At 48.6% G+C, this 25,422-nt stretch overlaps 1 protein-coding gene across 1 annotated transcript in view; it reads right to left on the bottom strand.

The window, feature by feature from the left end:
* Nucleotides 1–25,422, bottom strand: part of GATSL2 (GATS protein-like 2) — a 107,591-nt gene that overhangs the window by 33,365 nt on the left and 48,804 nt on the right. The window contains exon 2 of the mRNA XM_015418384.1: nt 22,189–22,259. Coding sequence (XP_015273870.1) covers nt 22,189–22,259 — 71 coding nt within the window. The remainder of the gene's footprint in view (nt 1–22,188; nt 22,260–25,422) is intronic.

The raw sequence follows: 25,422 nt of genomic DNA, 5'->3' as shown, positions 1-25,422 counted from the left end.
CCGCTCTGAGAGAACTGTGACTGACCCAAGGTCACCCAGCTGGCTGCATGTGGCGGAGAGGGAAATCAAACCCGGTTCTCCACTACAGCAAACTGGCTCTGGAAGACGTAGGTGACCCTTGCTTACTAGGATGTGCAGCTCAGGACAACCCTTTCCCACAGAAGACTATGAAATCCTGGATCTGGCCTTGAGGGCCATAAGGAGTCCAATGATTTTCAGTGCAGTGCAGTGCAGTGATTAGAATGTCGGACTAGGACTGGGGAAACAAACCAACATTCAAATCCTTGTTTTGCATGCTAGGTGACCTTGGGCCATTCCCCTCTCTCAGCTGAACCTACCTCACAGGGTTGCTGTGAGAATAAAATAGAAGAGAGGAGAACCATGTATGCTGCCCTGAGCTCTTTGAAGGAAAGGCGGGATAAACGTTGGATAGAAAGAAGCCAGCAACTTCCCCACCACTAAAGAATGTGCACTTCTACAGGTATGTCACAGGTGCCAACTGCAGAAAGGGGAGAGATTTCCCTTTGTAGATTTTGTACCACAAAAAGGAAAAAAAAATATCTTCGCTCATTTCTTTAAACCCTGCAGCGTAAGCCTGGCTGGAATTTCTATTTTGAGCTGGGTTAATTCTTTTTCTAGGCTAACAGGAAGGAGGGGCAAAGGAAAGTAATGCATTTTCTACAAAGAATATTTTTGACCTTCAGTTGAGGATCTGGCCACTTCATTGGATTCCACTGTGCTTCTTGATCAAATGTGCAGCAAGGAGATAATTAGATCCCCCCCCCCTTCTTTGCAAGCCTGTCCTTAGAGAGTTATTCTGTTTGGACACCAGGCTGCTGCGCTTGAAGCAAACCACACAAAATGCCCCCCAACTGGAGGGCTCGTTATATAATGGAGGTTACATAAGAGAAAAAAGCAACTAAAAATATACTCCAGGATAACTTCCAATGCAGCGAAGCATGAACTGACAATCCTTCTCCTTCCAGAAAGAGAGCCATCTCTCTCTCTCTCCTCATCTCTTCTTTAACAGAATTGCAAACCAAAGTAGTTCCCACAGATTCGTATGCCTCTAATGCAAGACCTGCTGAGTAGCAGGGTTAGAACTGAAATTTCAGGGGTTTGCTTCCTCCACCAGGACTTCCTGAGAAAATATTTCAGGGTGAATCAAGACAAGTTATTTTCTGCTACGTTTTGCTGTAGGCTTCACTTTATAACAGCAGGCACAGCCGAATTCTTCCTGCCTGACCCAGCTGGTGCCACCTTCTGCCTCCACTTAACATAGCTAAGATCTGGACTTTATAAGCTGGCCACCTTGGTGGGCAACTTCCCGTCCCCACTGTTCCCACCCTTGCTCAATGGAGTGGGGGGAGCAGAACTGGGGGAAGCAACGTTGTGCAACACCGTGATGTCACTTCCAGGTGAGTGACATCACGGTGTCGTGTGATGCTCTAGGAATTTTCCTAATCTCTATGATTTGTACCATAGAGATTGAAGGAATTCCTAGAACATTACACAATGCTTTGAGGCTACTCAGATGTAAGTGATGTTATGGTGCTGTGTGATACTGTTTACCCCAGTCGTCTTCCTCCAATGCTTCTGCCCCACCAATTCTTCCAGCTGGCAACCCTACTAGGACCTGTCAATCTACAAAACTACACACTAACTAAAATTACAGCTATACAACGACCATATATGATAATAATTAATATCTTTAATCAAAGCTTTTCTCTTATTCAAGTTAAGAATAAAAATTCTATTTTGTTATTACGATATGTAAAAAATTAAAATTATTGACAATGCAAGATTATGTAATGTAATATGAACATTTCTTCTAAAGTTTAAGCTATTTTCTGCCTTTCCTTCCTCTCTTCTTGCTTTTATCGTCTCAGGATGGTTTCGGTGCTGCTGCTCCCAATTCTGATTCAGATTCTACTTCTGAGCTGCCATCTGCAGATGTTTCGTGGCTTTCCAAGCCATGCGAACTGTCCAGTTCGCCTTCTTCTTCCCCTGTGTTCTTTGTATCCTTTTTGGGTTCCTGACGTCTTTCCAAAAACTGCTTCGCTTTGGTAAAAGAGAATCTTTTCTTTTTTGCCTTTGTAGTTGAACATCAAGACTTCAGGTAGTATCCATCGGTAGGTAGTGGAATTTTCCTGTAGATAGGTGGTTAAATTCTTGTATTGTTTTCTCTTCTTCCTTATCTCAAATGGAATGTCTTTTAGTATTTTGATGTCTTCTTCTTTGATTTTCAGTGTAGTCCCAGATGTTGCTTTCAATATTGCATCTCTTATAGAGCTCTTAGAGAATCTGACGTATATTTCACCAGGCAGGTTTTTTTCTTAATAAATTCTGAATATGTCCGGTAGATCATATCCATTCCACTTGGTAATACTTCCGACTTAATGCCTGTCACTGGTGCAAGCGCTTCACTTTCAGATTCTCAGATTGTCTTCTGGTACACTTTGAAATCTCAACACGTATGAAGATTTTTCCATTTGCAGCTGCAGACGTTGAGTTTTATCTGAAGATCTTTCTTTTTCCACAACTTCCAGTCTTTGATCGCTTTAGTCTTGTTTTCAACTTCTTTTGTTCTTTTGTTGGATTCCTTTAGCTGTTTTTGTAAAGACTCCAAGGTCTTGCTGATGTTAGTCATCTGAGCCACCAGAGGTCGCAAGGCAGTATCCAGCATGCCTGCAAAGTCAACGTTCACTTCTGGTTTAGAAACCGGACGTGTTGAGCTGGCAGTTCCTTGTTGAAGCTTCATTTTCGCCGCCATCTTTTCAGCCCGATAAGACATTGTTTATGTTTTGTAAAAGTTCGCTTAAGTTTTAGAAAGTTTATTCAGTCTAATGCCTTAACAGTCTGGCATTGTATGTGATTAAATTCAGCCATCCGCTCAAACGCAGCCACTTTCTGCCCTCTCTAATGCTTTTAAATCTTTGCCAGTTTAAAGGGGTGGGGAGCACCCCCCCCCCCCCGCTTTTTCTTGGGGGCACCCGGACTGGCATCTTACTCACACTCCACTTCATCAGGTAAGAGAAAGTCTTTTTGTTTTCGCTGGGTCAGTTGCTCGCTGGTCTGGTAGGCTTGTCTCATGCCCAGAATGGTTCCGCAGCAGCAGGGACCCATAAGGGCAGGGGGGAGCCTCGATCCATTGGCATCAGCCTTGGGAGAGACACCCCTAGTGCCCCAGGCTGGGAGCCCTCTACAAGGGCTCCGGGGGGAGTCCAGAACCAGCCAGACCCCCTCCCTGCTGCAAGGTCACGGGCCACTCTCTCCGGAGCTTCAGAGGAGCGTGCCCTCCATCAATGCACCGAAACCGGAAGTCTGAGGCAACTGTTTCTGAATGGGTGCTCCCTTTAGATACAAAGGTGAAGTGTCCTGGGTTCTACTGAAACACCTTAGCCTAGGAAGGTGCAGGACAGCTAGGATTTGCTCTTTGCTTTGTGAGAAAAAATGCTGATCACTTTCATCGTTGAAAGAAAAGGAAGAGTCTGCTCCCCTCAGAGTGGGGTTGCCAGGTCTTCCTGACAACCAGTGGGGGATGGCGATGACTTACCAGGAGAGAAAGGAAGGCTCAGGCAATGTCTTCAAGCTGCAATGTCTTGGTGCCATTCTGGAATCTGGGGAAAAACTGTAGGGTAAAAATGGCTTCTACCATAGAGTTTCTACCAAAATACCACCCAGATGTCACCAGTGTGATGACATCGCTTCCTGTGTGCACCAGAAGTGATGTCACCATGTCACCTGAACCTTCCTCTTTCTCCTGATAAGTCCCCCACCACCAGTGGGTGACAAAAGTGGTGGCGGGGGACCTCTGCCTCCATGGGGGGAGCTGGCAACCCTACTTCAGAGCCACAGAGGTAGCCAGACCCAGAGATAGAAGAAAATAGCCAAGGGAAGGCAAGTTTCTATGATGCAACTACCCGGGATTAGATCAGTATTTTTCTAGTTAGCTATCTGGTAGAGAATGATCTCATCCTCCCCCATTCTTTTCTGTTCCACTGAAGACCCTTTGGATCATATCCCAAAGGCTCTAGAGGCAAACAAGCTCCTCAAAAGTAATAGGTGTGTTGTTGTTGTTCAGTCGCACAGTCGAGTCTGACTCTTTGCGACCCCATGGACCAGATCTCGCCAGGCCCTCCTGTTTTCCGCCGCCCTCTGAAGTTGGCTCAACTTCATGTTCATTGCACCTATGACACTGTCTAACCATCTCATCCTTTGCCGTCCCCGCCTTCTTTGACCTTCAGTCTTTCCCAGCATCAGGGTCTTCTCCAGTGAGTGCTCCCTTCTCATTGGGTGGCCAAAGTCTTTGAGCTTCAGTTTCATTATCTGGCCTTCCAGGGAACAGTCAGGGTTGATTTCTTTTAGGATTGACTGATTTGATCTTCTTGCAGTCCAAGGGACTCTCAAGAGTCTTCTCTAGCACCATAGTTCAAAAGAATCTATTCTTCGGCGCTTGGTACACTGTGCCAATTACTGCCTTAAAGACACTTGCGTTTAGGAATCTAAAATACAGCTATATGGAAAGCGTTACATGTGAGGGCCTTACATATGAGTTTCTCAATTTGTGTGTGGTGTGGGGATAAGGGAGGGACGAAACTTCCATTTTAGTTTAGGCCTCTTGTGACCAACCCATCTTTAGGACCAGCATGTGCCATTCAACACTGGCTGGTCCATGAAGGCTCTCTTGAAGAGCCCTCTGCTGCCACTGTCGGTGATCTTATGGGAGGGGCAGCCCTTTCTTTCAAAGGAGACTAGACAGACACATGTCTATCGCCATGGTGATGGAAGGGAACCTCTGCATGTCGAGGCAATCAACCTTTGAATATGGTGAGAGTCAACATCAGGGGAAGGTCTTGGCCTCCATGCCCTGCTTGCTGGCCCTCCAGGAAAACTGGTTGGCCAGTGTGTGAAACTGGATGCTGGACTCAATGGACCCCTGATCTGACTCAGCAGAGCCCTTCTTCATGTCTCGACTCAAGTAGTGACGGATCTTTTTGCGTAGCAATTTATCGGCAGCAAATTGATCGTTGTATTTTTAACTCACAGTGTATGTGTGTGTGTCTGGGGCACTGTTTGGCTCTTCTGACTCTCACATCAGAATATCTCGACAGGCCTCTCCCACTTCATTCTCTCCTCGGCCCATGCAACCTGCCCCAGCATCCTCCAGGTCACCTCCCGAAATACCCACTGGCAGGGCTATTTTTGGGCAGGAACGCACAGGAACGGAGTTCCGGCTGGCTCCCGAGTTGGCCACGCCCAGCAGGAACTCATTAGCATAACAGGCCACACCCAACAGCAGAAACTCATTTGGATTGGCTACATTAGGGGTGTGTGGCCCAACATGCAAAGGAGTTCCTGCTACAAAAAAAGCCCTGGGTTTTGACCACAAACAAGGTAAACAGAATAAGAAGCAAAAGGTGGGTGTGGCTGGATGACCACACTTCTGGTAACATGGGCGTGCGGCCTAATGTGCCAATGAGCTGTGCTGTCGGGGTGTCGCCTAATAGGCTAATGAGTTTCTGCGGTTGGGTGTGGCCTATTATGCTAATGAGTTCCTGCTGGGCTTTTTCTACAAAAAGAGCCCTGCACTGGAGATGCTCTGAGACATCCAAGGCTGGTCATCTATCCTTGCCGCTCTCCGAACTTCACCATTTCCTCTGTCGTTTTCCAGTAAGCCCTCACGACAGCTCAGAAATGTCTGATCGGTGGGCAGTTTCCGATGCTCTTGACATCTAGGGCTGCCAATCTTCAGGGGGGGTCTGGAGATCCCCTGAAATAACAACTGATCAGCAGATGACAGTTCCCCAGGAGAAAATGGCTGCCTTGGAGGTCCCTCCTATCCCAAACCTCAACCTCCTCAGGCTTTGTTGTTGCTGTTCAGTCGCACAGTCGAGTCCGACTCTTCGCAACCCCATGGACCACATCACGCCAGTCCTTCCGCTCTTCTGCCGTCCTCTGAAGTTTGCTCAACTTCATGTTCGTTGCATCTATGACACTGTCTAACCATCTCATTCTTTGCCGTCCCCGTCGTCTTCGACCTTCAATCTTTCCCAGCATCAGGGTCTTCTCCAGTGAATGCTCCCTTCTCATTTGGTGGCCAAAGTATTTGAGCTTCAGTTTCATCATCTGGCCTTCCAGGGAACAGTCAGGCTACCGCCCCCAAATCTTCAGTCATTTCTTAACCCAGAGTTGACAACCCTATTTAAATCACAGCAGTCAAGACTAAGTGCCTGGGGCAGCAGGAACAATGCAAAATGCTCACAGCTCCCTCCCTCCCTTGAGGAAGAACCAGCCTTCCCCAGTGCCCTATCTCTGCAGGGGCACTGTTTACCCACATAATTCCCTGGGCACCTTATCAGATTAGCAGGACTTCAAAGCGTTAAGTGCATCTGGGCTTGAAAAGAATTTTGCACTTGGCTCGCATCCGGCAACAGGGCTCTAGTTTGGCTGTAAACACATTCTTGATACGAGGAAACTGTGTGGGCCACTGATGGGGCTGTCTCTCACGGGCCTAATTATAGAAACAGGGGGACCTGCTAAACAAGTTGGACAGTATTCGGTGGCTGGTTTGACCTCACACGTTGCTGCCATCCTGTCCTTCAAGCATGTGCTGGAGAGGGATGAGGAATTTGCTGACGCCCATGAAAGGGAGAATTTGACCATAGTGAGACAAAGAGATCAACCATCCAGTACTTGTATCAGGGCCTGTGAAAAGTACTGGGTTCGCGGCATGGACGACTTGGACATGTGTTTGCACACGTTTATTGTACTTAACATCGAACTGCAAAAACGGCCCTGCAAGGCCAACTATATACACACCCGCCCAGCACACCCACAGTCCCATTGGGGGGTTTGAATTTCCCGCCATAGTTCCTATTGGTCCGTGCTGGGGGAACTAGGATCCTAAGTTCTTATTGTCTTGAAGAGCTAAGCTCCGGCCTGTAGCCACGGACCCCTGCTGGTGGTCCATGTTCATAACAGCCTGAGTGAAGGAAGCAACAGAACCAGAGGACGTAGCAGGTGTAGCTTCAGGTTGGAGAGCCCGGGTGGTGTAATCACCACCCAAGAGATCCACTTCTGTTCGCCTCTTGCCTTGGAAACTCTATGGGGCCGCCCTAAGTCAGCTGTGACTTGAGGGCACGTCCCGCTGCCAAATTCTTTCAGTAGACTGAGCTGTCCTTAACAAAAAAAAAACCTGCATGGTTTTTAAACTGATCCTTTGTGCATTTCAATCTGAGCTTTAATCTCACTCGCCGGTGCATTTTGTGTCCTTGCAGTCCGATGGCGGCGCTGTTAGCGGACTCGAGTCTGACAAGCAGACGTCGATTCGGGGGAATCGCGGGGGATCGCCGTTCCCCCGGGTGAGGGGCGGGGCACACGACGAAGCCCTGCCCCCTGCTTCCGGCCGCCCCGCTTCCGGCCCTCATTCAGCCAGGAGGAGGCAGGAGAAGAGGGAGGGTAAGTTGCTTCCTCCCCGCCTCTCCCCACCCCTGCCTGCCTGGGGCCAGGGAGGGCCTTGGCGGGGCTTCCTCGCACTCCCGCACCTTTAAGACTAACAAATAGCACCTTTAAGACTAACCTTTAAGACTAAGACTGAGTGGTGGGTGTGGCCTTATGACACACTTCCGGTGATGTTAGGGGGTGTGGCATATGCTAATGAGTTATGCTAATGAGTTCCCCTAGCTCTTTTTCTACAAAACGACCCCTGCTGACAAGATTTTTTTTAAAATACAAATAAATAAAAAGTGCAAGAATCACACATTGGTTCACACAGAACCAGATCCTATTTTACTTGTCATGAGCAGCATTCATAAATATATATATATACCATGACAGGACAATGAGCTGTTATTTCACGGCCACTTTGCACATTCCGCAGTGGCAAACCCAAATTTACCAGCCTGCCTCCCCGAGTATCCGCCTCCAGCTCACCTTCTTCCTCCTCCGCCCACCTGAGAAAGAGAGTCGTGACTCACAATTTTGAGAATCGCTAAAGTAAGCGAAAGGCCCTTCCTTGCTTGAGAGAGCTGGTAAGTCGACATCTAGATGGACCCATGGTCTAAGACAGAGTCATACGTTCACAGGATAGAGTGTAACCTGAAATGGCTTGCAGAAACCAATTGCACATGCTGTTGGTAACATTTTGAGAGCCAGAGGTACTTGCATTCACCAGTAAGCGGCTCGACACATATGAATTAGATCCTTGGTCAATTAAGATCAGCAGGGCTATTTTTGGGCAGGAACGCACAGGAATAGAGTTCCAGCTGGCTCCCAAGTTGGCCATGCCCAGCAGGAACTCATTAGCATAATAGGCCACACCCAACAGCAGAAACTCATTAGGATTGGCTACATTAGGGGTGTGTGGCCTAACATGTAAAGGAGTTCCGGCTACAAAAAAAGGCCCTGGGTTTTTGACAACAGACAAGGTAAACAGAATAACAAGCAAAAGGTGGGTGTGGCTGGATAACCACACTTCTGGTAACATGTGGGTGCGGCCTAATGTGCTAATGAGCTGTGCTGTCAGGGGTGTGGCCCAATATGCTAATGAGTTCCTGCTGTTGGGTGTGGCCTATTATGCTAATGAGTTCCTGCTGGGTTTTTTCTACAAAAAGAGCCCTGAAGATCAGTATCACCTACCGAGACTGGCAGTGACTCTCCAGGGTCTCAAGCAGAGGTATTTGGCATCACCGACTACCTGGTCCTTTCAACTGGAGATTCCAGGGATTGAACCTGGGACCTTTTGCATGCAAAGCAGAAGCTCTTCCTCTGAGCCACGGCCTCCTTCCAACCTTCTCTAGGAACTCTGCAGAGCCTAGTAAGGGACAGTTTACGGTTCCTCGTCCAAGGAGGAGGGACAGAATGGAGCTGGGGGTGACAGATGATGGCTTAAAGTTTTCTTCTTTTCCCTTCTTTTTTAAAAAAGAATTGCCACATTTCCATGTTGATGCAGCCCACCTCACACCACAGCGGCTGCTAATTGCTGCTTCATTACACCAAGCTCCTAGCACATCACTGCCAATGCAGCAATGTGACTAAATGTGTTTGATACATATATATTTTTGGAGGGTCAGTTCTATTTCTGACAAAGGTGCTGCTTCCAAGAAAAATCAGAAAAGCGGAAAGGGGGGGGGGGGAGAAGTCCAATGATGAATGGCAGATACTCTCCTCTCTCTTTTTAGCTAGCAATCAACTGGGCCTTTCTGCTTGCGTGCACAGAACTATGCGTGGAACTCCTCGTCCTGCCCATTGTGCTGAGAAATACAATCAGCAGGCCAACTCCTCCCAGTGAAAAGCTGTGTGAGCTGTTGAGTTACACAGAGCTCTTTGTCTGGAAGAACTGGTTCCCATTGGGAAGAGGTATACTTGGGAACAAGCAGAAACAAATCAGACTTGGAAAGTGGCATCAAGGGAGAGCCAGTTTGGTGTAGTGGTTAAGTGCGCGGACTCTAATCTGGGAGAACCGGGTTTGATTCCCCACTCCTCCACTTGCACCTGGCTGGATGACCTTGGGCAAGCCATAGTTCTGACACAGCTGTTCTTTAAAAAGAGCAGTTTCTGTCAAGAGCTCTCTCAGCCCCACCTACCTCACAGGGTGTCTGTTGTGGGGAGGGGAAGGGGAAGGAGTTTGTAAGCCGCTCTGAGACTTCCTTGGGTAGTGGAAGTCTTATGGCCGCAGATCCCAAGCATTATTTCCCTGCTCTCTGTACAATTTTGTAACACAGCCAATTACTACAATCTCATTTTATACATCCAGTCTCCTGAGTCATGAAAGAAAACAAAACCTGTTTTCTTTCTGAAATGTCTTACGTTTTATGCCCAAATAAAAAGGGAAATAGAAATCAGAATGTAGGATGAAGCTGAGAACGTTAGGTTTACTTCTACTTTTCCTTGGGATGCCAGCCTCCAGGTGGGACCTGGGGATCCCCAGGAATTACAGAATCTCCAGACTACAGAGATCAGTTCCCCTGGAGAAAATGGATGCTTTGGAGGGTGGGACTCTGTGCCCTTGTACCCCACTGAGTTTCCTGTCCTCCCCAGGCCCCACCCCCAAATCTCCAGGAGTTTCCAACCTAGATCTGCCAACCCTAACCCCCCATCTCCTGCCGGTGGCCAGAGAGGACCTGACAACACTAATTTTCCCACCAGCGCTGTTGTATTCCTTCACTGCCGAAGGACTAGGCATGGGGAGACCCAGGATCGAATCCCCTCTCGTCATGAAACTCACTGGATGATCTTGGGCCAGTCGTTCCCTCCCCATCTAGCCTACCTCACAGGGCTGCTGTGAAGATAGAATGAAAGAAGGGAGACACATGCATTAGAGCCAGTTTGGTGTAGTGGTTAAGTGTGTGAACTCTAATCTGGGAGAACTGGGTTTGATTCCCCACTCCTCCACTTGCACCTGCTGGATGACCTTGGGCAAGCCGTAGTTTTGTCAGGGCTGCTCTACTGGGTGACCTTGGGCCAGTCACAATTCTCTCAGAACTCTCTCAGCCCCACGTGCCTCACAGGGTGTCTGTTGTGGGGAGGGGAAGGGAAAGGAGTTTGTAAGCTGCTCTAAGAGAAGGGCGGGGTATCAATCCAATCTCCTCCTCCTCCTCCTCCTCCTCCTTCTAGTTCTGAGCTTCTTTGAGGAAGGGTAGGATAGAAATATAATTAATCAATATATATATATATATTTGTTGATAGCAGGTGGCACCTTTAATACAGTTTTAAAATGTGTTTCCATGACTTACACTGCATTCCAGAACAGGGGTCATTTCGTAGAAAAAGAGGTGCAGGAGCTCATTAGCATAACCCATTAGCATAACTTATTTGCATATGCCACACTCCCTGACATCACCGGAAGTGTGTCAGAAGGCAACACCCACCGCTCAGGCTCCACTGGACTGTTTTGGGCTGGGGGGCCGGGGGGCCGGGGGGGGGGCTCTGCAACTTACCTGGCTGCTTCTTGCTCTGACTGAGGGCTGCTGGGAGCAGGGGGTGGGGCTTGCTGCATGTCCCTGCCCCCTGCACCTTAGTAAAGGACATCCTTGCAGCAAGAGTTGAAGCCGCTTCATGCTTCAATTATCTATGGCTGCAATCCTAAGGGCACTTTCCCGAGAGTAAGCCCCACTGAATAACCCGGGACTTACTTCCACATAGACCTGTCTACGATTGCTTCCTATGAGTTACTAACCTGAGATTTTTTTCTCTTTGCTCCCCCCCCCCATTTTTGTATTGGTCCTATTGTAGGCCAATGGTCCTCAAATGGTGGACCAGTAGGGTTCCCAAATGTGCCCGGGGGGCGGGGAACCCCCCGCTTCGGAGCCCCCGAGTTCCGCCCCGGAGGAATCCGGGCCCGGGGGAAACCCCACCCCCGAAGCTGAGTCAGCGGAGGTGACGCAGTCACGTCGCTGACGTTGGGGGCGTGGCTGAGCTCATCGGGGGGGGGGAAACCATATGTTCCCCCCCCAACGAGCTCGGCCACGCCCCCAACGCCAGCGACGTCTGACGTCACTTCCGGTGACGTCGCAGCGGCGCGCGCGCACAAGGACGAACGACGAACTCCCGGTCGGGACGGAGCCTCCCCCGCTGGTGAGTTGAAAGCATTTGGCAACCCTATGGACCAGGACCTCAGACTGAATTGTGATTCACACAAGTGAGTCACAAAGCCAGGAGGGAGGGAGGAGGAAGCAGGGAGGGGAAGCGCTGGAAGGCTGGATGGCCAATTTGGGTTTGCGTCAACATTGTGTGCAAAACGGCCATGAAATGCAGCCTGTTGCTCAGTAATTACAGTTCTAATTCTAAACAGGAACGATAAAAGACAAACCCGTTCAGTGTTAAATGGATGTGAGATTCTTGCACTTTATATTGGGGAGGAAGAATGAAAGATGGACTTTTATTTTGCAAGCGGGTGCCGGAAAGTACAATAAGTTCAGAAATGAGACCCGCTTCAAAAACTTTTCCACTTGTTGGAAGCAATAAGCATGAATTATAAACTGCCTCGAGGCCGTCATAGAAATGTAGCAAATAAACAGCCAATAAAACAACCAAACAAAACTCAGATCTGGAACCAATCAGCATCCGGTTTGATTTCTGCCTCCATACTGATGAGCGCCGGATGGTAGATCCTCTGCTTTGCATACAGAAGACCCCAGAATCTGGTTCAATCCCTGGCACTTCTAGTTTCAACTATCAGGTTATAGGTGGTATGAAAGACCTCCCACCTGAGACCCTGGAGAGCCGCCGCCAGTCTGAGGAGATGATACTGACCTTGAAAGTAGTTTCCAACCCCCTGGTCCCCCGATTTTGGGGGCTCTAACTTACTGCCGGCCAGCTGGCTGGTGGGGGTGCCTCACCCCCGAACAGCCCCATGTCGACACGATGACATCATGCGGAAATGACATCATCACGCCGGGCACGTCGCACTGTGGCACTCTAGCATTTCGGCCAAAACTCTATGGTAGCCATAGAGTTTTGACCAAAATGCAAGAGCGTTGCCACGTGACATGCCCAGTGTGATGACGTCATTTCCGCATGATGTCATCGTGCTGATAACGTTGCATGCAGCAACGTCAGTCCACCCTCCCCACTCCTGGAAGGCTCCCTCCCACCACCCACCGGCCAGGTAAGTAGACCTGGCCACCGTACTCGAAAGACTAATGGTGTGACTTGATTTAAGGCAGCTTCATCTGTTCACAGGATGGTGGATTAAGCTACAAACCTAAAATCCATTACAGTTGCACATTAACTAAAGTCAGGGAGTCACCCCAGAAATTCAGGTAAAAATTTTCAAGCAATCACTGAGGTTTGGGAAACACAACTCTTATCTGTTCTGGGTTCAAATTCAATTTGATCTGGGAGTCAAACTGGGCTTGAAGGGAGAAGCAGGCCAAAGCTCTATTTGCCCCAGGACTGGAACAGCCCAGACCAGTTTGACTTCCAAGTTCTCATTTTTTAATACAGCTTGTTTGGCTGTTTGCAGTGCTACGAAACACACTCCGTTCTACCCCCCCCACCCCAAGATTCTTTTGTATGTGTTTGCTGGTGTTAATTAGGAACATTTTTTTAAAAAGGCCCAACTGCAGGAAAAAAAGAACCCAGGCCTCTATTCTTAGCAAACCAAACCCGGCATTATTTCTTCCATGGTATTAACGTTCCTGGAGAAGTACGAAGAGTAGGCCCCGTCGGAAACCAGAAGCTGAACACACAGTGCGGAGTATCAAACACAAAAAAGAGCACTTGGAAGGTTCGGGGAGGCAATTTCTACCCACAGCAAACAAGTCAAGCTGTAAACAAACCAGGAGGGGAGTGGCCTGAATCCAACCACACCCCCCCCAGCCAGTGTTCCCTCTAAGCTGAGTTAGTGTGAGCTAGCTCACAGTTTTTTAGCCTCCGGCTCACACATTTTTTGTCTTAGCTCAGGAAGGATGGCTCTAGAGCAAGCTAACTTATGCAGTAGCCATATCACTTGCTCACAGCTTTAATGCCAGTAGCTCACAAAGTAGAATACTTGCTCACAAGACTCCACAGCTTAGAGGGAGTATTGCTCAGGGGTGGCAACTTTGGGGAGCAGGGAGCTTGCGAATACACCAGTTCCAGAGGCTGAATCTGTGCTTTGTTGGATACTGGACTCCCTTGGCATTATAGCAATCATTTGCAACGGAACTGGCTTCTCCACACAATACAATCCAGTTGCAAAAGGTTAATATACAGCAACAATGGGGAGGGGCTGTGCTTAAGCGACAGAGCCTCTGAATGTTTCTCGGTTTGAAAACCCTCATAAGTCGGCTTCAACTTAAAGGCACTTTCCGCCACTAGGTATTTAGGACATTCGATATCCTACTTTTCTACCACTAACGCGGCACTGCAGTCAATTTACCCACCTCCCTCTCCAGCAGCGAAGTAACCCCTGTCCAACAAGCAATCAAAACCAGCAGTAAAAGTAAAACTGTGGCAGATGTAAACCCCAAGGTCAATAAAAACTGCTCACGCATAAACAATGCAGTGTTCATAAATACATCCGCCTAGTGGCTGAACCCTTTGTGCAGTTGATGAAGTGAACTTTGAAGTGAAATCAAGAAGCTGACGTACAGCTGAGGAAATCAAGAAGCTGACGTACAGCTGAGGAGTCAAATGCTAGCACTTTAATATGTTGTTATAGTCATGGTTTTAAATTTGTGTTTGATTGGATTTTATACTGTATTTTTATATTGTATTTTTATACTGTTGTGCAAGCCTCCCTGAGTCGGCCTTGCTGGGAGGGCGGGGTAAAAATCGAATAAATGAATGAATAAATAAATACCGCAGATAAAGTGAGAACAGCATACAACAGAATGTAGTTGTGGTGGTTGGGTATACACGGGTCATTCTGTAGAAAAAGAGGTGCAGGAGCTCATTAGCATAACTCATTAGCACAACTTATTTGCATACGCCACACCCCCTGACATCACCGGAAGTGTGTCAGAAGGCAACACCCACCGCTCAGGCTCCACTGGACTGTTTTGGATTGCTAGCCATTGGGGGGGACGGGGACGTGCAGATCTGTCCTCGCAGAGGAGGGAGAGCTTGTACCTGAATAAAACTTGGTCTTAAAGGTGCCACTGGACTGTTTGCGGGGGGGTGGTTGGCTCTGCAACTTACCTGACTGCTTCTTGCTCCTTGTGGCCCGGAGCTGCTGGGAGCAGGGGGCGGGGCTTGTTGGATGTCCCCGCCCCCTGGGCGTTTTACTGCCGGAGCTGCGCTCCTGCAGGAAATGACCCCTGGGTATACATGCAAATGAAGTTCTTGCACTGAATCAGACCACTGGTCCACCAAGGTCAGTACTGTCCATTCAAACTGGCAGTGACTCTCCAGAGACTCAGGTCAAGGCCCTTCCCATCACCCACTGCCTGGTCCTTTTAACTAGAGATGCTGAGAATTGAACCTGGGACCTTCTGCCTGCCTAGCAGAGGTTCTACCACCGAGCCATAGCTCCTCCTAACAAAAAACCTCGCTGTAAGAGAACTGGGTTGTTACAGGGGCGCTCCACTTTCAACTATAAAATATTGGAGGACAAGGAAATGCAGTACAAGGGCCCAAAATCTAGCATAGAGCTGTCAGCGGCCACTTGGGGAATATCTAGAGCATGGGTGTCGAACTCATTTGTTATGAGGGCCGGATCTGACATAAATGAGACCTTGTTGGGCCGGGCCATGTGTGTCATAAAAGGTAATGCCCGGCAGTGGAGATATAAACTTCATAAAGGACACAAACACAAAGGCTTTTTTTTTTTAACTTAAAATAAAAACATGCTTAGAACATTAGCACTCTTGCAACATTTTGTTTATTTAACAGTGTCTGATAACTGGCACCTCTCACTCTGAATTATTGCATGAAAATGTCTGCGCTGTTGCAATCCTGAGTGTGCTGTTCAGGTGTGTATCTGTAAGCTGCAAACCTACGATGACTCAGCAGCAGCAGAACTGGAAGAACAAGCAGAAGACAGCCAGTTCTACTGTGGGCCTGATAGAAGCCCTCCGGGGGCCTGGTTTGGCCCCCGGGCTGCATGATTGACACCCCTGATTTAGATATTTGGGGAGGGTGGTGCCTAGGGAGGGGAAGGATTGGAGACAGGAGGAACCTCATCCGCGTATAATGCCAGAGAGTCCACCCTTCAGGGGAACTGATCTCGATCTTATGGAGATCAGTTGTAATCCCAGGAGAGCTCTGGCCCCGACCTGGAAATTGGTCATACTAATCTAGCACCTTGAGAATCTTCACTTCTGTTTTTTAAAAAAGACACAAGGTTCTAGTCCTCACAGCTGAGAAGAATAGGCTTGAGATAGTATAAGTGAAACAATACAAGCCTGTGTGCATTAAAGTAAAGGTAAAGGTTCCCTTGCTCGAAAGCCAGTTGAATCAGACTCTAGGGTTGCGGTGCTCATCTCCGTTTCCAAGCCGAAGAGCCAGTGCTGTCCGAAGACGTTTCCGTGGTCATGTGGCCGGCATGACTAAACACCAAGGCACACAGAACGCTGTTACCTTCCCACCGAAGTGGTACCTATTTATCTACTTGCAATTTCTTGCTTTCGAACTGCTAGGTTGGCAGGAGCTGGAACGAGAGACGGGAGCTCACTCCGTCATGCGGCACACTCGGGTCTCGAACTGCTGAACTACTGACCTTCCACAGCCTGCAGTTCAGCGTCTTAAACCACTTGAGCCACCGCAGCTCAAATCTGGGCAGTTTCTGCTGTGCTCTGCCAGTGATCTGTGGCCCCTCGTCTCATTTTGTTGGCAAGATCATATGAACCAAATAGTACCTTTCCCCTCAGTGTGATTCAGTTCTACCAACACAACGGCCCTTCGGTGTGTCGTAACCACTGTGGATAGATGTCGGGGGACTGTGACGGAGGATCCCTCAGAAACCAAAGCCACACGGCAGTCCTTTTAGCATCCTTTCATCCCAGGATGCACTTTGCCTCCTTGGAAGGCCAGCCGGCTCCTTCCAAACAAGACAGCCAGTCGATTTGCTATCGCCTCCTCCTCAAACTTCTGCTGATACAGTTCATTATCTTATAAAACAAATTGCACCGAGTGAACTGTGACATTAGCATGCCGTGCGATTCTCCGATCGCCAAGGCTATTAAAGTTTAAGATGCAATTAGAATTGAGGGCAGAAAATGGCTTTTTGTAGAATATTTCGCAGGCCATTAGTTTAAAGAATTTTCCACACAATTTATCCCTGACATTTCAAAGTGCAAAGGCTTTAAATAAATGGGGGGGATAAAAGTCAAAACACACCATCTTTGCTTGGCTAAAAGCAGTGCATTTGAAGACCGGAACTGGGAGGAGGAGGGGGGGTTACTTAATATGTTCCCCGCTTCTATTCTAACACCTGATCATGTCCAAGAAGATCAAAACCACCTTTTTAGCACAGCGGTTTGTCCTCTGCTGATTACAGCCATGCAGAATGTCGTTCCTACCCCTCGTTGATACAGACCTCCTGATCCTGAAGCAGAAAAAGACTCGGTCGTCCCTCTCTCCTTCCACTTCGTTAAAAATGGAAGGAGAGCCATAATGGATTGGACCACAGGTTCTTGTAGGCCAGCTCTGATAGCGGTCAGGCTAGGGTTGGCAGCTCTGGGTTAGGAAATATCTGGAGATTTTGGGGGTTGGACCAGAGGTTTGGGGAGGGGAGGGACCTCAGCTGGATATAACGCCAAAGAATCCACTCTCTAAAGCAGCCATTTTGTCCGGGGGAACGGAACTTGGTTGTCTGGAGATCAATCGTAATAGTGGGAGATGCTCAGGTGCCACCTGAAGGTTGGCAACTCTAAGTCAGGCATAGCGCCCCCCCCCCCCCCCGGCCATGAACAGCTGTCCTGAACTTCTAGGAAGAGTGACTTGCAGCAAATATAGTAAATAAATGGTGACAAGAGACCATATCTTTACCTTTTGACCTTCTGTCAAGGGTCAGCAGCCCTAATAGTTCAGACTGGCCTGATCTGGTCAGAGGTTGGCTACTAAGCTGGGTTGACCATGGTCAGTATTTCCAGTACCAAGGAAGACCGGGGCTGTTATGCAGAGGTAGGCAATGGAAAGCCACCTTTGCTCATCTCTTGCCTCGAGAACCCCATGACATATGGCTGCTGACCTCCGGGTGAAGACCTTGGGTTCTGTTATTAGAGAGTCAGCATGGAATGTTTCCTTCAAGCGTTGATAAGTAGCAATTGATAAGAATTGGGATTGCTACTCGCTCAGATAAAGCAAGTATTAGGCTTGCCAAGTCCCCCGCCCCAGAGGCCCATTTCCCACCGCCGGCAGATCGGGCCCCGGGGGGAACTCCACCCCGACGTGCGCTTCACCTGGAAGTGACGCGACCACGCTGGGCACGCTGGGGGCAGGGCCACGGTCATCAGAGGGAAACCTCTATGGTTTCCCCTCGGATGGTTGTGGCCCCGCCCTCAGCATGCCCGCGTCACTTCCGGGTGACGTGGATGCGGTGCGCGCGTGCTTTGTGCGTGCTCCAGCCGCAAGCTGGGAGTCCCCCGCTGCAGCTCAGTTCTCACTTGGCAACCCTAGCAAGTATTGTGAAACAAATTGTTCAGTGCGCAGTATTCGTTAGCATGTGAGCGATAATAGAAGAAAATTTTCTACAGAAGTTACTACAGTAAATGTTTTTGTAACGTATCTTTATTGACTCTTCGTTATTTTTATCACGGATGTTGTTTTTGGAATTTGACCACCGGGTGGTGGCTGGAGATCTCTTGGGATCACAACTGATCTCCCGTTGACAGAGACCAGTTCACCTGGAGAAAATGGCTGCTTTGGAAGGCGGACTGTATGGCACCGTACTCGGCTGAGGCCCCTCCCCTCTCCAAACCCCGCCCTCCTCAAGCTCCACCCCCAAAATCTCCAGGTATTTCCCAACTCGGAGCTGGCAATCCTCTCCATGAGCTGGGTGTGACCTGCTGGCACACTTCGCCTTACCTTATCGAGGGTAACAAACATCATCACAAAAGAGCCTATACTTATTTATTTGAGTGTTTTTAAATCATAGACTGGTTTGACAAATGAGCTGGAATAATAACAGATACTCATCGTTGAAGGAAGGGTGCCCTCAGTCACCGCCTGTCAGGAGGTGTGTGAGAAGCTTTTTACCACAGAGGGCATTTGGTAGCGGGTAAACTCTTTTGACAGATGTGACTGTATTTTCAACCTGTCTGTTTTTTTTTTCTACCTGGTCGACAGCCTGTTATGCTGTTTGCGGGTCCTCGCAACTGCTTGTTGCTGTGTTAGCTGCCTTGAGTTCAAGGAGATAAGGAAGGATATAAATACCTTAAATAAAAACAAACAACTTTTGCCCACAGTTAACTATTCCCAGGGGTCGTTTCGTAGAAAAAGAGCTAGGGGAACTCATTAGCATAACTCATTAGCATATGCCACACCCCCTTACATCACCGGAAGTGTGTCATAAGGCCACACCCCCTGACATCACCGGAAGTGTGTCATAAGGCCACACACCCCACCCCCAACGGTCCTGGCCGCCACTGCCGGCCTTGCAGCTCCACTGCTGAGCCCCATGAGGGTCCCAGCGGTGGACTTGCAAGGCCGGCGGGAGTGCAAGGAAGCCCCGCGAAGGCCCTCCCTGGCCCCAGGCAGGCAGGGGTGGGGAGAGGCGAAGAGGAAGCAACTTACCCTCCCTCTTCTCCTGCCTCCTCCTGGCTGAATGAGGGCTGGAAGCGGGGCGGCCGGAAGCAGGGGGCGGGGCTTCGTCATGTGCCCCGCCCCCCGCACCTCACCCGGGGGAACTGCGTTCCCCCGCGTTCCCCCCGAAATGACCTCTGCTGCTCACAGGGTGTCTGTTGTGGGGAGGGGAAGGGAAAGGAGCTTGTAAGCCGCTCTGAGACTCCGAGTGAAGGGCGAAGTATAAATCCAATCTCTTCTTCTTGTTGTTCTTCATCAACATCATCAAACCCCGCCCTCCCCAGGCTCCACCCTCAAAAATTCCAGGAATTCCCCAACCCAGAGCGGGCAGCCCTGCCCATAGTCTAGCACCAGAGCAAAGCTGCTCCTACTGGACACCTGGTAAAACAACAGGCCTGGGCCATCCAGGTCAGCTAGGGTTGCCAGCTTGGAGTTGGGAAATACCTGGAGATTTGGGGGGGTGGAGCCTGGGGAGGGCGGGGTTTGCGGAGGGGAGGGACCTCAGCAGGATGTAACGCCACAGAGCCCACCCTCCAAAGCAGCCATTTTCTCCAGGGGAACTGATCTTGGTCATCTGGAGATCAACTGTAATAGTTCAACTCAGGGCTATTTTTGGGCAGGAACGCACAGGAACGGCGTTCCGGCTGGGTCCCAGGTTGACCACGCCCAGCAGGGACTCATTAGCATAATAGGCCACACCCAACAGCAGAAACTCATTAGGATTGGCTACATTAGGGGTGTGTGGCCTAACATGCAAAGGAGTTCCTGCTACGAAAAAAGCCCTGGGTTTTGACCACAAACAAGGTAAACAGAATAAGAAGCAAAAGGTGGGTATGGCTGGATGACTACACTTCTGGTAACATGGGGGTGCGGCCTAATACGCTAATGAGCTATGCTCACGTGGGTGTGGCTGGATATGCTAATGAGTTTCTGTTGTTGGGTGTGGCCTATTATGCTGATGAGTTCCTGCTGGGCTTTTTCTACCAAAAAAGCCCTGGTTCAACTGGATTTCCAGGTGCTGCCTGGAGGTAGGAAACCCTAAAGCCACAGCTGTTCTTATTTACAGAGACCTTACTATAACATTGTTTAAGTTTACAATAACTCATTACAACTGTACAAAGCCAGATTCCTTGTTCATCTAATTTGGTTTCACAATAAGTATCGTACCCACGGAAGGGTATTTATTAAACAAACAACAACAAAAATACTCATCCAAGATAATATTCTAATATTGGACCAGTCCACAGACTGAGAATACAATCCTAAACAGAGTTACATTTCTCTGAATCCACTGAAGTCAAATCGGCTTAGAAAAATGCGCTATAAACCTCTTTGTAACCCTCAGATTGCTTACCCTTTTCTCGGTTCTCAAACCAAATCCGTCAGTGAGGAAATATCTTCTGTTCTAATTAAGCTAATCCTTTAAAAATAATTGACTGGTCAAGTGACCAGTCAATTAGACAACTGTGAGTCTTCAAATGAGTCACCAAATGAGAAGGGAGCACTCACTGGATGCTGGGAAAGATTGAAAGTCAAAGAAGAAGGGGACGGCAAAGGATGAGATGGTTAGGCAGTGTTATCGAGGCAACGGACATGAAATTAAGCAAACTCCGGAGCCTGACGGAAGACAGGAGGGCCTGGCGTGATGTGGTCTGTGGGGTCACGAAGAGTCGGACTCGACTGTGCGACTGAACAACAACAACAACAAAGTCTTCAAATGGGTTTGTGATGTGAGGAGAGGTCTATAACAGGAGGGCCTATGATGGGCTAATCCCACCCCAAGTACAATCAGGGCCGGCTCACTCACTAGGCGAACTAGGTGATCGCCTAGAGCGGGATGGCCCTTAGGGGCACCAAACTGCACCCGGCCCCGTACTCTGGGAGTTTCTTGATTATTTGTGGGTTTTATTCTTCCTAAAATGCATTCATTTTTGAAAATTGGTGGGCGCACGGGGGGGGGGGCATAAGGGATCCTCGCCTAGGGTGCAAAATAAGCTGGAGCTGGCCCTGAGTACAATGAACCCTCAAGAAGGGTTGCCAGCTCCGTGTTGGGAAATACCTGGAGATTTTGGGGGTGGAGCATGAGGACGGTGGGATTTGGGGAAGGGGAGGGACTTCAATGGGGTATCGTGCCATAGAGTCCATCTTCCACAGTGGCCATTTTCTCCAGGCGAACTGATCTCTTGTCTCCTGGAGATCAGTTGTAATACCAGGAGAAGTCCAGCCACCGCCTGGACAGTGGCAACCCTATTCTCAGGGCCATCCCATAGAAGAGAGAGATGAAGAGAAGAGGAGATTGGATTTATACCCTGCCCTTCACTACCCAAAGGAGTCTCAGAGTGGCTTACAAACTCCTTTCCCTTCCCCTCCCCACAACAGACACCCTGGGAGCTAGATGGGGCTGAGAGAGCTCTTGAAAGAAACGGCTCTTTTTCAAGGACAGCTCTTATCAGAACTACGGCTTGCCCAAGGTCATCCAGCCAGGTGCACATGGAGGAGTGGGGAATCAAACCCGGTTCTCCCAGATTAGAGTCCGCGCACTTAACCACTACACCAAACTGGCTAACTATGTCTTTTTCAGCCCCATTCAATAGAGAACAAAGTGAGAAGTCTGGAATGCCTCTTCTCCTCGTTACATAAGCTCTTCAGAAGCCCTTCATGTTCCATCATGGCAGCTGTAGAAAACCAGAGTTAACAGATATGGAGATTTTAGGAGCTGGGTGACTCCAAGCTTCCTTTCAGGTCTGCTGAGAAGGCTCCTCTCGCTTTTTCAGCACCCCCTCAAACTCTGGCGCCCTTGGTGATCACCTTGGTTAGTGGTCAGGCCTACCTCCTGGCTTTTAGAAAAAAAGTTATAAAATAAGAGCTTTCGTTTAGCACAGGTATAGACTTTGTGGGTGTAACTTGTGTGTTTTTTGGTTTCTTCAAGTGAAAGAGTATGAACTGTTAACTATGGCCAAACGAACTGTGAACATTTCGATTGAAGTAAACATCTGAGGAACTATCGGCAAAACTTACCCAGGAAGCCTTCTTCATCGACAATGATTGTGTAGTCCTCAGGTGTCTCTGTCAGGCTGAAAAACTTGCACCTATACAGCAGGGGTGGAGAGAAAGAACCATTTTAGTTACCAATCTAAAGGCAGGCTGGTGAGGTGGGAAACACGCCTCCTCAGAGAAGCGGTATATTAGTATTATAGTAACAGTGCAGAAAATGAAACCGTTTTGTAGTAATTATTAAGATCAATATATCTTTGACCCAAACCAGATGGAACAAACCAAGCTGGAGAGCTAGCTTGGTGTAGTGGTTAAGAGTGGCGGACTCTAATCTGGAGAACCAGGTTTGAGTCCCCACTCCTTCACATGAAGCCAGCTGGGTGACCTTGGGTCAGTCACAGTTCTCTCAGAACTCTCTCAGCCCTCACAGGGTGTCTGTCGTGGGGAGAGGAAGGGAAAGTGATTGTAAGCCACTGCAAGACTCCTTTGGGTAGTGAAGAGTGGGGTATAAAACCAACTCTTCTTCTTCTTCAGATGAGGAGTAGGCAACCACTTTGGCTTGAGTATCAAAAAGCTGCAATATTTACCTATAAAGATCATAGAATCATAGAATGGTAGAGTTGGAAGGGACCTTGCAGGTCATCTAGTCCAACCCCCTGCACTCTGCAGGAGCATAGCTGAAAGATAGCCCTACAACATACCTAAAAGATGGTCGTCCAGCCTCCGCTTGAAAATGTCCAGAGGAGCATCCACCACCTCCCAAGGCAGACTGTTCCACTGCTCAACCACTCTTACAGTTAGGAAGTTTCTCCTGATATTTAGCTGGTAATGACTCCCTTGTAATGTCCACACATTAGATCTAGTCTTCCAATCCGGAGCAAGAGAGAATAGATCTGCTCCATCTTCTACATGACAGCCCTTCAACTACTTGAAGACTGCAATCATGTCTCCTCTAAGCCTTCTCTTTCCCAGACTAAACATACCCAACTCTTTCAGCCTTTCCTCATAAGACTTGGATTCAAACCCTCTCACCATCCTGGTTGCCCTCTTCTGGACATGCTCGAGCTTGCCAACATCCTTCCTAAAATGTGGTGCCCAAAACTGGACACAGTACTCCAGGTGGGGCCTGACCATAGCAGAATAGAGCGGAACTACCACCTCCCTTGATCTGGACACAATGCTTCTGTTAATGCATCCTAAGATTGCATTGGCTTTCTTCACAGCCACATTGCACTGCAGGCTTATGTATAGCTTGTGATCAACCAGAACACCCAGATCCCTTTCACACGTGCTGCTGGCAAGCCAAGTCCCTCCCATTCTATATCTGTGCCTTTGATTTTTTTGTACCTAAGTGTAGGACTTTCCACTTCTCTCTATTGAAATTTATTTTATTTGTCTCAGCCCACTGTTCCAGGCTATCTAGATCATTTTGACTCCTGACTCTGTCTTCTTCAGAATTCGCAATCCCACCCAGCTTCGTGTCATCTGCAAATCTGATAAGCATCCCCTCTATGTCTTCCTCCAGGTCATTTATAAAAACATTGAACAACACCGGGCCTAGGACCGAGCCCTGCGGCACTCCACTTGAGACTTCCCTCCGCATAGACGCAGAGCCATTTATGAGCACTCGTTGGGTATGATTTTTCAACCAACCGTGAATCCATCCAACGGTTGCACCATCCAACCCACACTTAACCAGCTTATCCTCAAGAATATCATGAGAAACTTTGTCAAATGCTTTACTAAAATCTAGATATACTATATCCACAGATGTTGGCATGTCAACAAATGGATGAAGATCTAGTGGTGCCAATACTGGGCTGGGAAATAGTTGGAGATTTGGAAGTGGACCTTGGGAAGGATGGAGTTTGGGGCAGGGGGAAGCTCTGTGGGACTGTGATGCTATAGTGTGCCCCCTCCAATGCCACCATTTTTTTCAGATGGCCAGTGTCAGACTGGGAAATTCCTGGAGCTGTTTTTTGAAGCTGTTTTTTTGCAGCTTTACTGATTTTCCGAGTAATTCCCGAATATAGCCGAGATTTTTTCTGGATTTTTTTTTGGTTTTCCCGAAAAACCCTAGATACCTTTGGGATGCCGAAACATACCTGAAAAATACCAATAAGGTATTTTTTGGGTATATTTTCGTCTCAGGTAGATCCAAATGCACACCCCTAATCCTCACTCTGCCATGGAATGAATTAAATAAATAAATGCAGAGCTTGTACTCAGCCCGTGAACGCCCACAACAGAAAGTACCCCTTCTGCAACAAAGCACTGATAAGGGTACCAACTTTGACTTGGGAAATTCCTGGAGGTTTGGGGGATGGACGCTGGGAAGGGCAATGTTTGTGGAAGGAACTCGGCAGGGATGGGCACAAGACCTCCGCCTGAACTTCATTCCACCGCCAGCAAGGACACTCCTCCGCTCATATGTATGCTGTGCTTTAGAAATGTTTAACAGCACATAGTTCTGTCCCTGGTCGTGATAGCATCACTCACTGCAGCCCAAACCAGCAACAATTTGTTATTCTGGATGTCATGTAAATCCCCAGTTAAGCTTCCTGAACCATCACTGGGTGTGAGCTGAGAGTCAGCGTTAGGTGGACATAGGGTTGCCATTCTCCAAGGTCGTGGCTGGAGATCTCTTGCTATTACAACTGCTCTCCAGGGGACAGAGATCAGTTCACCTGGAGAAAATGGCTGCTTTGGATGTTGGACTCTGTCGCATTATGCCCCAAACCCCGCTCCCCTCAGGCTCCATCTCCAAAATCCCCAGGTATTTCCCAACCAGAGTTTGCCACCCTAAGTGGACAGGCCAGCGACTGAACCTGCTACGGCCTCACTAAGGAGTGGCAACCTCCCCATGTTTTACTAAGCCCTTTTTAAAAACAAGCAAAGAAATATCTGTTCTGCATTCCGGCCCGTAGCTACAGTGGGGCATTTTGGGGCCTGGCCCCCTGACTTCCTGCCAAGCCCCCCCCCGACTTCCATGCAGCCCCAGGCCCCCCAACTCTCTGGGCCACCCAGAGGACTCCCCACCATGCTGCAAAAGTGAGTTTTAAAATTTGTTATATTCATTTTATTTTTTATTTTGTGACAGCAGTGCCCCCCAACTTATTTAAAGGCCCCTTCCCGAATTACAAAATCCTGGCTACGGCCCTGTCTGCATTCATGTTTCCTCCCCTATCAAACTGCAGAGGCCCAACTCCTCCCTAGCTCTTATGAACCGCCCTCCCCTACTGTGTTTCTCCCTCCTAA

Source organism: Gekko japonicus, unplaced genomic scaffold (genome assembly GCF_001447785.1).
Source record: "Gekko japonicus isolate JY-2015 unplaced genomic scaffold, Gekko_japonicus_V1.1 scaffold89, whole genome shotgun sequence".
NCBI lineage: Eukaryota > Metazoa > Chordata > Lepidosauria > Squamata > Gekkonidae > Gekko > Gekko japonicus.
Note: the sequence above shows the minus strand (reverse complement) of the source record. Positions and strands in the feature narration are given on the sequence as shown.